At 38.0% G+C, this 12236-nt stretch overlaps 1 protein-coding gene across 1 annotated transcript; it reads right to left on the bottom strand.

The window, feature by feature from the left end:
• Positions 1–890: 890 nt before the first annotated feature.
• Positions 891–12215, bottom strand: LOC131777706 (structure-specific endonuclease subunit SLX4). Its single transcript, XM_059094029.2, has 16 exons — positions 10738–12215; positions 10224–10414; positions 9468–9581; positions 9248–9338; positions 8485–8811; positions 7911–8297; positions 7541–7702; positions 7100–7266; positions 5714–6998; positions 3630–5321; positions 3340–3427; positions 3153–3234; positions 2591–2663; positions 2288–2371; positions 1899–1988; positions 891–1573 (listed from the first exon to the last, which is right to left on the bottom strand). The coding sequence occupies exons 1-16, from the start codon at positions 11809–11811 to the stop codon at positions 1511–1513; spliced, it is 5970 nt and encodes a 1989-aa protein (XP_058950012.2). The 5' UTR covers positions 11812–12215; the 3' UTR covers positions 891–1510.
• Between the last annotated feature and the right edge of the window lie 21 nt (positions 12216–12236).

Raw genomic sequence — 12236 nt, 5'->3', positions numbered from 1 at the left:
TCGATGATTCGCGCGAAGAAATTTCTGTCTCGGAGCACGGAAAGATAAGAGCTGAATCGGAGTGAAATATTGGGGGAAATGAAAAAGCTTAAGGCAAACTGCAGAAAATTTAACTCCCTGCCGTTGTCTTTCAACCGTGTGAGCGCGAAAACGAAAAATAAAGAATTACAGGAAAAATGTGTCAAACCAAACTGTTCAGATTTGCCAACTGTCATTCCCGTTAACTTCGCGTGTCAACCTACTTTTGAACCAACACAGTTAAAAACTAAAAGCAGTTAAGTTCCCATTCGACCACCCTTACTTAGCAGACGCTTTCTGGTGATCAAATTTTCATCAAAAGAAGGGTAACTTTAATTTCAGAATTTCTTTTCCATGGTTTGTCATCTATCGGTTTGAATACCACTGTCAAAACAGGAAGGAACTTTCTTGTTTTCATGCAACTATTCTCACGTTCAAATTTGTACATGCCACGTTTACATGCGAAATACGTTTTAAATCTGAAGCACTTTTTGAAATGTTAAATGAATCAATTGAAATAATTCAAACTTCTCTTCCAGAGGAGCAATCATAAATTTGCGCAATATAATAACAAAACCTGCCATTCCTTTTTGAAGATTTACATTAGAAAATGAAAAAAACACATACCTTACAATATCAGCTCTTTGTAGAAGAATCGTTGTTAGTATGTTTCTTATTCCTGTCTTACCTGAAGCCTTAACAAGCGCATAGCGTGTATATTTAAATTATAAGATCTACAACTCGCAGAATCGAATTCTTTCAACTGAAGAATGAGAAGTGAAGACAACTTCTCAGTGATGAAGTTTCGTAACTAATAATGCTTCAAATGAAATGCAAATACAAGCGAAACGTGACTTGACTGTGTCAACGCTTTTATTAATATTGATCAGTTGATAACTTTTTTCGCACAAAACAACGGATTTCACTTGTACTATGAAAAGTAACGAATTCGAAACAGTATTTCTAGGTTTGAATATTTACACGTGCAAACTTTGGTGGACTATACTGCTCCTGGCCAAATTTCGACTTTCGAAATGTCTTTTTTGTTGAGTATATTTAGACAAAACAGATGCTTTCTACACTTCTCTCACTTATCCCAACAGGAAATACAAGAACCCTAATCATTTACCATTCAAGAAGACTTGGGGAGTTGTTCTTAATTATCCGGCTATACAACCATCCTGTAGGTCTCTTTCTTTCGATTGGGTTTTTGACGACCTACACGTTTTTTTCCATAATCTCAACCAATCAAGATCAAGAAAACGACAAGAATAATTAAGAGACTTTCCTTGTTTCATTGCAGAGTACTACAAGGTTTGATTAATAACATGAGCATGATCTCAAGGTTTTTTTAGGGCGCCCACATATTAGCAATCGGTATCAAAGCAATTAACAGCACGAAATCAAATAAAAACAAATTATTAAATTCCGGCTAATTAACATTGACTGATGATTCTATTGGTTTTTCCTGTTCTCATCCATAACCTAATTTTCACTTCTTTTTTCTTCCTCGTCTCCTTGGTTGTCTTGAACCAGCAGTGGTGAACGTGATGCACTGAAATACAACCATTTCTAAAGTCACAAACAGGAAACAGGATAGAAAAAACCCACAGAAAGAATCTCATCATTAGACTTATTGTAAATGCGACATAAGTATCACACATCAATCCCACTCCTACTAACTATATTTCTTAACTCCGTGAAAAGTGAGCCATAAAATTTGACAAAAATTTCCCCATCACATTCAAAGGTAACAAGTTTGTTTTGTATGCTTCTCACTGGTTTATATTGCAAATCAAAAGTTTGTAGATCTCAAATACATACAATCCTCAGCTCTTCTACAAAGAAAATCAGAGGCAAACTATTACGAATATTCTCACCTGCTGGTCGAGGAAATCCACAAGTTTTCCCAAAGAACAACTGATGCCGTCAGATTTAATTTGTTGATGCAGTGAAGCTAACTCTAGTGGCTGTGAGGAAACAGACAAGTGCCACATGAAATATGCGCGTGGTGAGACCAGTTCTCTTTTCCGCTCTTTTCAAAACTTAGGAAAGATACGTCCCTAATTCTCCCTCCGCGCTCGAAAAATAACGCGCAGGAGAACCAGAAGATGATATAAAAATCAACTGCTTACTCAACAGAAAGTCAAATCTGAAAATTTTATCTCAACAACTGAGAGTGAGAATAACATTATTGACTCGTAACATCTCTAACTTAAGGCTTATTAAGATTTGAACAACTCTCCCTTTAGAGATCTCTGTGCTTTACCTGAAACTGTAAGACTTTTTGGTAGAGCTCTTTGTTATCACGGATGTAACAAGCCAGCTTCTCTCTCAGATCTCCTCCGTTGATCTTTTAGGAAAGGGAAAAAATTGGAAATGTTGGAAACACTGACATAGTCATCTCTATGTTTTAACAAAATATAGCTTCATTTCCTTCAAACTTATAAACTTTCCATTCCGCGATATCTTTAGTTATAATCAGTTGTAAGATATTCTTGTTAATCAAGGGCGTTTTATTCCAATTGGGTTATCAAGCATCACAACTTCAACTTTTCGAGAAGATTTGTACCTGCTGAGATGCTGTTATGACGTCATCTTCAATCAGAGTAGTGCAGTCTCCAAATTCTGTATCCTCCTGATCACTGAACAAACAAACACAAAATGAAAGATTATACAGTGCGGCTGGAGAAAAATTAAAAGACAAAAAAAAAGTATTAACTAATTCCCTAAGACAATAGGCCATATCCCAGAGGAACATTAACAAAGCATCTGCTTCAACGCGCAGGTAAGTGCAGCGCTTTCAAGTTGATAAGAAGACATTATTTAACCCTTATGCAAATAAAACTAATTTCACAAAAAAGGCTTTGCGTTTAACCCGATTTTGAAAGTGAGGTTGTTCAGCACTTGAAATGGTTTAAAGTCCCACAATAAAAAATTACCGGGAGCAAGGAAGTGAACACACGTTAAGCCATTTATGGCAGTCGAGTTCCACACAGTACATTACTAGCGGGACTGATTGGGAATGATGTGGGAATGTTAAGTATTCTGGATGACGTTAAACTCTGTACGCTACACGGGAGTAAGAAAAATATTTATCTTCACTGACGGTAGCAATACACAAACGTTCTCACCTGTTATCACTGCTTGCATTTCCACTTTCTTCAACTCCATCAATAGGAAGCGATGTTTTACTCCCCTGTGTATGTGGTTCATCTTTCAAAGAGAAGGGAACGTACTAAAACGGATATACCTTTTACAAGGGTCACGTTATTATTAAAATTGAGCAACTATTGTTAACTGTAGAGACTGTTGCCTTACTTGGATGTGTGTAATCATAGATCTCTTTAAGCTTCAAGATCATTTTTTTCTTCGGGAGAGCACGAACACCAAACTTATACAGCTCATTCTACAAAAAAATATAAGCAAAAACATAAGTAGTTACTTTTCTTTGTTAAAATAATCTGAGAGTCTAAGCTTACTAGAGCCAGTGACAACATCACTGCGCACTCGTGAAGCACATGTTGAACATGATCCTAAACCTGTGTTGGATATGAGCCAGTCTAAATTATTATATCTCTTAATAGTAATGAATTTGTTTAAGTTGTTACCTTTAATACTGGGGTGGCCATCTCGATGTAGTTCGGCATGGGTGTTACTGGTTGTTTCGCCTTCTGTTCTACCTGCTTGTTTGACTTAATGTGAGACTTTTTCCTACGCTTTGACGGAGTTTCATCATCTTCATTGTTGCTATCACTATCTCGGACTCTTCCTTGACTTGAAGGAACTTTCCTCTTGCCTTTACTCGTCATTGAAGCATCCACTTGCGCCAACAGATTGTGTTCCTTTACATCTTTATCACAATGGCGCTTTTCCCTTGCTTTTACATCGCTATCAACATTTAAGACCTCAAGTTTGTTTACTTCATCAATGTCAACATTGAAGCCCCCATCGTCATAGGAATCAAACTCGTCACCAAGTGAAACGCTTTCTGTTTGCTGCTCCTCTTTAGCCGAGGAGTTCTTTTCTTGCTCATCACCGCTTTTGTCTTTATTTCTGGTATAACTATCAACTCTGTCTGTATCGCTGTCACCTTCATCAGCATCGCTAATAAAGAACATTTTAGTTCCACCAACACGTGCGGCCTTTAGTCTCTCTTTCAATGGCACGTCAAGATCAATCTTCACCACTTCTGTCTTTCGTGGCTTTTCCTTGTCATCTGAATTCTGTTCGAACTCCAGTTTTTTCACAGAGTGGTTCCTCTCATTCTCTAATTGTCGACTGAACGCATGATGCGAGCTAAATGAACAAACGGAAGGCGACACTGGAGATTGTGATTGTGGACTAGAACCCATTCCTCTTGTGGCTGCTGATGACTTCCAATCAACTGGAAGACTGGGCGAGTCAAGATCAGGTGATAAGGCGATCTGTTGTGATGGAGGGGAAGTGCAAGGTACTGGGGAGTCTGGAGACGAAACAGCATCAAAGAAATAATAGCTCGGCGAGGGGACTGGCTGCGACATAATGTTGCCAGGAGAAGATGAAGTTGACAGAGGAAAGTCTCGATAAATGCCATCATCTAGCTCATCTCCGTTAAATTCTATGTTTTCACCATTGATAGGTCCTATGGATTCGAATTCTTTTTCCCCTGAAACTTCCTTTCTCTCTGAAGGACATGTCAATTTATCTTTTGCTTTCTTGCAAGTTTCAGAAGTCTGCACTACGTCATCGTCTATAAATGGGGAAACAGAAGGAGAATTTCCAACCTCGACCCCTTCTGAAACACACTCTTCGTTGAGGTTTCCAGGCGAGCAACTACTGTTCTCAGAGCCTTTGAGGGATTTTGAACCCCTAGGGGGAGTTCGCACTGGGGAAACACTAGCGGACATGGTACCCCACAAGGTCACTCGTGTTGGTGAGACATTGTAAGTCTCTACATTTCCTGATAATGAAGTCGGTTCACCTAGGTTGTCTCGTTTCCCAAGAGACTTCTCTGTGGTCGTTAAACGATTGGCTGATATTTTTACCGAAGATTTATTAGTCACACCATTGCGTCTTGACTTTTCTTTCACTTGCTTATTTCCTATACTACGTTCTGCACGCTGTCTTAGTTTGGACAGAAATTGGTTTGCTTCCTCGCTCAATTGTCTACGTGATTTGGACGGAGAGGAACCAGTTACAATGACATCGTCTTCTTCACTGACAGAGGTTGTTGATAGGAATTTAGTTGAGGTGCTTCCCCATCCATGAGGTGTCTCTGGGACGATAGTCACATCAGTTTTTCGAGGAGACACATCGAGGACCTAGAAATTACATTATGCACAAATACGAACTGAACAAATTTGTCATCAATACTGCCAAGAAATGATATATCACAAAATCAGGGGGCAATCTACTGTCGAACAAATCTTTTTGAAGGATATAAAAATCTAACCACTACTCATTTCTGGTACTCAGCCACTGCAAAGAAAGCTTCTATTTTACTTACTAGAAAATAAAGTCAGAAGAGGAACAAAGTGCTTACGTGTTCGTCCCACTGCATTAAATGTGTATTCTTCGACTCTGACACGACTCTGACGGAAACGAATTGCTCTCGAAGATGAGTATACATAACTTGTTCGTTACTTTCTTGCGATGACTGCTCCTAAAGACACTACTCTAAGTTCTAGAATTGAAATAACACACTACAACAAACCTCTTCCTCATTGTCGCTGATCAATGTGATCGATTCATTTGCAGCTATTTCCACAGTGTCGTCCTCACTTTCCTCATTGTCTGACAAAGGTACCTTCCCTGGGGACCCCTGCAAGTCTTCCTTTTCCCGCTTCTCTTCCTCTTCCAGTACAAACACATTTACACAGCCAGGCTTGTTGCAGCTTTCCTCCAAAATGTTAAGATCTTGGTACCAATTTGGTTGAATTTCACCTGATACATCTGGTTCACCTGATACATCTGGTTCCCCAGCGTCATCATGATTGACTTGATTTGCATCATTTAACAGATCTGTAGACACGTTATAGATATCGGCATTCTCGGGATAATTATCCACATTAACATCGATTTCCAAAAATTCCTCAGGAAGGCGTAATTTGTCATTACTATCAACGGACTGTTCCAATTCAAGTGTACAAATTTGTCTTATCCCATGCCGCTGTACCTCGACATCGTCCGGGTTGCTGATTGTTTCTCCGCCTGTAACAGGTTTGTTACAAGAGTCAGGTGAAAACGTATCATTCTCGCAAGACTCTGTCAATGTATAGTGATCGTGAAGTAGTTTATTTCCCCTTTGTTCGTTTGGAAGGGATAAATGTTCCCTCTTGGTACTTATATCTTCCTCAACGATACTTTCTCTTGCATACGAGCCATTAAATTGGAACTTCTTTCCTTTCTCAGCATCATCATGCAATTTTTTTCCTGTCTGTTTGACAGGACTACGTGACCAATCATCTTCTTCAGGAAGATTAGGTGACGCATCACTACCTTCAATAGTAATATACGACGGATTATCATCTCTGGAGAGTGTTTGCAACTTACTTTCTTTTCCATTAGACGCAGAAGGATTTGAATCTTCCACAGATGTTTCTTCAACAGACTTGCTTCGATAATTACCTGTCAAATCTGCTTCTGTCTTGCTTGACTGTTGTTCATTCAGGCTTAATGGATTTTTCGAGCTCTCCTTCAAATTTTCACTCCCTTCCCTTTGAAGTGATTGAGTTTGGAAAATCATTATTTCTTCGATGTCTTCATCGTTTAACTGGTCAGTTGTACCTTCCTGTTCTTCATCTCGCGGAGTTTGAAAATCCAAGCCGAAATCGTTGTGTTGATCACTTGTCCAAATAACTTGCTCAATATCTTGCTCAAATTTTTTCATATCAATGACGACGCAATCACTAATTTCATCACCATCTTTATTTTCTTGCGCTTGCTTTAACCGAAACATAGTGTCCTTACATGCTTTCAGAAGGCATGGCAGTTCAAGCCTACAAACAAACAGTGTAAAACAATTCAAACATTTTAGATAAATATTTTCGTATCCCTGCCGCTGAAATGTTTTTGTAAAGTACGTTTTGTAATGTTTTACCTTTCAGCCAAATTTGTTAAGGCACCCAATGCACAATGCTCAGGGATGATGACCTCACCAGTATAAATGTGCCTTAGCGTAACTTCGAAAATAAATTGTTCAACTTCCTCAAACTGTAGATTAAGAAGCCCTCCATCTTTACATCCAGATCTTTGTTCCTCCAACATCTAAAGCAAAGTAGAAGGTATTGTGAATCAACGGTAGATTCAAATGAATTCTTTTGCGCAACCTCTCAGGCAAATATGGATTTGTTTGTATGTTTTTGTTAAGTGTAAATGACCTTCCACTTAAAAAAAAAAATACTTAAGTGTATAAATCTTGTATTCTTAGACATGTAGGCACATATAAGAACTCTATCAGTTAGTAGTAGTCAAATGAAGAGAGCAACTAGAGGTCTCTTGCATTAAATCATTATTAATGAAATAGAAATGGGACATGTACCTGTGAAAGAACATTGGATCTGAGGGACAAAATAAAGCTGTGTGCCATCAACTTTTGACCATCTTTCAGATTAATAACAACATCACTAAGCCATGAGTTGTTTACCATGGATGATAAATCTTGAAGCAATTTTGAAACTCCACTGGGGACCATATGAGTTCCCTAATCAAGAGAAGAAAGATAACAAAGATTTCCATGCCACTTCACAGTATTGCAGGAATAGTAAACATTTATAACTTATCTCAAGACCTGGTCAATGATTCCAAAAGATGTTACAAAAAGAAAATATAAGGCTTAAATGGTTAATAAATGCATTTTCTCACAGGCAAGGAAACTGTTGTTCAGGGTTGAACAAATGATCACATTTTACCTCATGAATATTTAGATTCTCTTTTTCATCAAAACAGAAACCCATGGCTGTTACCATCTGCTGGGGGTTTGCTAAAACTTTAGACATGTCATCATCACCACAAAGATCCATCAACATTTGTACATTCATAGCTTGTGACGGTGTTATCTCTTCACATTCACCAACTCCATTTGGATTTCCTGACACTTGCATGTTTGATTCACATGGCACAGGGCCTGATGTCTCCTCTTTAGTGGCAGCATTTGCAGCAACTTGATCATGAAAAGTATTGCAGGAAACATTCTTCTGAACTGGTGAAGCAGGAGGCAAGAGGCCTTGTACATAGAATTCCTGATAGGACTGGTCCTTTGTGGATGCTAATGACCAAAGTGGACTGGAAGTTGGTGCCTGTTTAACAAAGTGGAACATTTGGTACTTTAACTGCACAAGATTACATCACAATACAAAAACTGAACATAAAGCCTTTGAAAAATTAGGGCAGTGTATCACTGGCAAATGCTCATTGTAAACACTGAACAAATTTTTGTAAAAAGAGCAAAAAAAAAATAATTAATAAATAAAATTGAGAACTTACCTTTGGTTGACATGGGTTACTGTCATTGTTTTCACCAGCATATAAAACATTTAGAAATGATCTGCTTAGTGAAGGATCAACAGAGGCAAAATATTCCTTCATTATGACAGCATTATTTCCACTGTTTGCACACATGTGCTTGCCTTCTACTGTACTGCAATCTAATCCAATCATGTTGATGGTCTCTGATGTACTTGCAAAAGTAGTAGGATGCTCTTGTAGTGTTTCTTTGCCAGGTAGAAGTTGATTGCTTGGAATATTCTGAGCTAATCGACTTGGAGCAAGAGCAGGAGTGCATGATATTTCATCCTCCTCATCAACTTCTTCCTTTAGAGTATACAAAAGAAAATATAAAATACTAGGATTTCATGTTATAATCAGACCATTGTTAACTTTTTCAATGTTCTCTAATGTTTGACCAAATATCAAAATGAAAGCAAGGAGGAGATTTACTCCTATTACTGACTATCATAAACATTGGATGAGTATGCAAATGAGTGAATGAGTGAGTATTCATCTTCATCTCTCATTGTATTTATTGATTAAATTCTGATAAAATATCATATCATTGATATGTATGACCCAATACTTGACTATGATGATGACTTCCACTCAAACTTTCAAAGAGTCACCAATCACTGACAACAGACTACCCTCACCTGAACAATCACTCAAAATAACTTAATGTCACCCCAGGGTGCAAAACTCATTAGGTTGTACAGCAATTTCTGATTTTAAAAAAATGGAATAAAATAAAACATACTCCTGTGCAAAGAACCTGAGCTGCTCTCATCATAACGGCTCTTTGAGCACTTTCATCATCTCTAAGCAACAATGCTGGCAGTTCACTACCACTAAGGAAACACAAAACATACATTAGTGGAAAACATTAAGACAAAATAAGTCACTGTGTAAATTGACTTTCTCCTGGGAAATTAATCCAACTTATTTGTGATGAATATGCCTTTATTAGCAGTTCTTACCCTTTCATCTTCTTTCCTTTTCCCTTCACACCTTTGGCCTGTGCCTGTGGGGGTAGGGGTGGGGCCATGGATGCTGACAAAGCCAAAGCAAGCTGAGTTTCTTCATCAAAGTCACTAAGGGAAGAAAAAAAACTGGTTCAAATCACTCTCTCTACCAAGGTCCATTTTAATCGCTCTATAGAGTGCAAGGGTAAATGGAAGGAAAAAACTACTATTTCAGCAGTTTTTCCATCCAATAATGCACTCTGATAGTTCTGAGGAGTCTACTACACTATGTATTGAAGCTTCAAATAGCTAGGTGTTCATGCAATTAGAATTGGAAAGTGGAGAATTGTTTAGTTGAATTTTAATTGTCAGAGAGGATTGAGATTATTCTCCTCTTTGTTCACACTATTCTTGTGCTACTAAAAATTCTCAATGAAAACCTAAATAACTGGAAAGTAGCAAAGACAACACCACAATCACTACAAAACTGTTGTGTAAATACAGAAAGACAACAGATACCGTCTCTGTTACTCAATTTTAATAAAATTATATAATGGGATTTGAGTTAACATGTTGTATCTTGTCAACTACTTTCTAGTCAGTTTGTAGACATATTAACATGGGCTGACCAGTTAATCTGCCAGGCAAGAGCTTTCTGTCTACTGACACTTACCCAAAGCAAGTGTCATCTCAGATATTTGTAAGAATAAAAAGGAATATTCTAAAAACTGATACCATATGAGAAAGTTGAGAATAATGCATATTTCTTACCCCCTGACTGCAGTACCTCTCCTTTTTCTTTTCACTCCAGTAAGATTCCTAGAAGGAAGCACATTTTCCGCAGACCCAGTGGTTACAGAAGTCTTGTCTTCCTGCTGTTTCTCCCAACGTACAATCTCCAACAGCTGATTCGTCTCTACATTGTACTGCTGAGCACATTTCTTGAGATGTATTTGGCGAGCCTGCAGGCATTGAAACATGAACATATCAGCAGCAAATAGAGAACCACAATCTAAAGTGACATCTTTAGAGAATCAATAATTATATTCAAAGGATGGATGATGTTATTCAGCAGATGTTGCAGTTTGTGCTGCCATTACATTGTAAGCTACATGTAGTTATCTGGTGACTAGCAAAATCAATCATTAGAAATTGAGATTGTCTAAGAAGAGGTGAATCAAAGTGAAGGCAAATAGAGTTGCAATGAGCCCAGTAACAATTATTGTAAATGATAATGTCAATAAGAAACAAACAAACAAAAAAAACACCAAAAATACAAAAAAACCTTTGGTGTTTTGAATCTTTTCCCACAGATAGGACATTGAGCCTGAGATGGAACTGAATTTGACTGAAGTATTTCCTTTTCATTGGCCTGATCACAACAACGGTTTAAGTGTTGTTGACGTCTCTGTGAGTTCATCCTTGACAGATCCTTTTGGCATAGCTGACAGAAATACAAGTCCTCTCCGATCCCTTCACAAGTCACTTCTTGTGAACCTTGTTCCTTGACCCTGCTATCGGAACAGTTGTCAAGACAACTATTAATATGTTTGTTTATGGTATCCAAATTTTCTGCTGATATGAAGCTGAAACTGCAGACTGGGCAAACCCTGTCATTTGAAGAGTTCTGCTTCTCATCAGAATGCTCTTTATATTTTGCAGTTTCTTCATTGGATACAGTATCCATTTCATCTGCATTTTCTTTATCCAGATTCTCTTTATTCATATTTTTTAATACAATGTTAACTACAACAACATTACTGTCATGCACCTGGTGCAATGAACCATCTTCTGAGGACAAAGTTTTGATATTATCTCTGAAGTCAGTCTCATTAGTGGATTTAGCATCCTTTGGATTCACAGCTTTGGATCTGTAAGTTTGGCATTTTTCGAGGCACAAAGAAGCTTGCTTTAGATTTACAGCATTGCGAGTCCTTTTAAACTTAAACACATGAGCAGAGCTTGCAGATTCAAGTTCTTCAGTGTCAATCCTCTTGCGTTTATTGCCATATAACTCATCCACAGCCGTTGACTTCCCATCATCACCCTCGCCTTCAGTCTCACAAAAATTAAACACATCAGTTGTGTGCTCTCCTGACACCCCTGCGATTAGTTCAGCATTGAGGTAATCATCACCAACACAGTCAATATCTTTAGTATTTATCACTGATAAACTTGCTAAATGATTAGAACTTTCTTTCGGACTTGAGAGAGCTGATTGTCTTGATCTGAGGGCTGTGTAAGTTCCACTGGCAGTTTCATTTAGACAGTGATCATTTTTCGAAAATTTCCAAGATTTAGATTGCTTCTTACGCGACAAGCATCGTTTAGACTGTGCTCCTTTCACTTCACCCGTCATCTATAAATGCAGTTTTTCCCATAATATCCTTTACAAATTGCCACCGATCAACATGTTAATTCACTTTCAATAAACAAAGAAGTCGATTAAAATATAAGTTTGGACCTGCGCTTAAATTAAATTAAATCCTCAAGATCCCACAGGTTACACTAGGCTGGCGATCAAGGATTAACCTTTTCGTCAATTTTCTCTTGAACTTTACGACGAAATTCCAGCGCCTGCTGTATGTTGTACTTCCTTCTTTCCTCTTTTTCAGCGGGGTTGACGATCAGCTTATACCTGTGATAAAATCCGAAGCCAAATAAAATCAAAGTTCCACCAAAGACAATCGGGAATATAAGTCCTCTAGTCAACATGTTGACTGTCCCTAACCACTGCGCAAACCCGCCAAAATATTTCATGAAGACGGCGCACCCTTTTTACGT

Source organism: Pocillopora verrucosa, chromosome 14 (genome assembly GCF_036669915.1).
Source record: "Pocillopora verrucosa isolate sample1 chromosome 14, ASM3666991v2, whole genome shotgun sequence".
NCBI lineage: Eukaryota > Metazoa > Cnidaria > Anthozoa > Scleractinia > Pocilloporidae > Pocillopora > Pocillopora verrucosa.
This window is presented reverse-complemented; position numbering and strand designations above follow the sequence as displayed.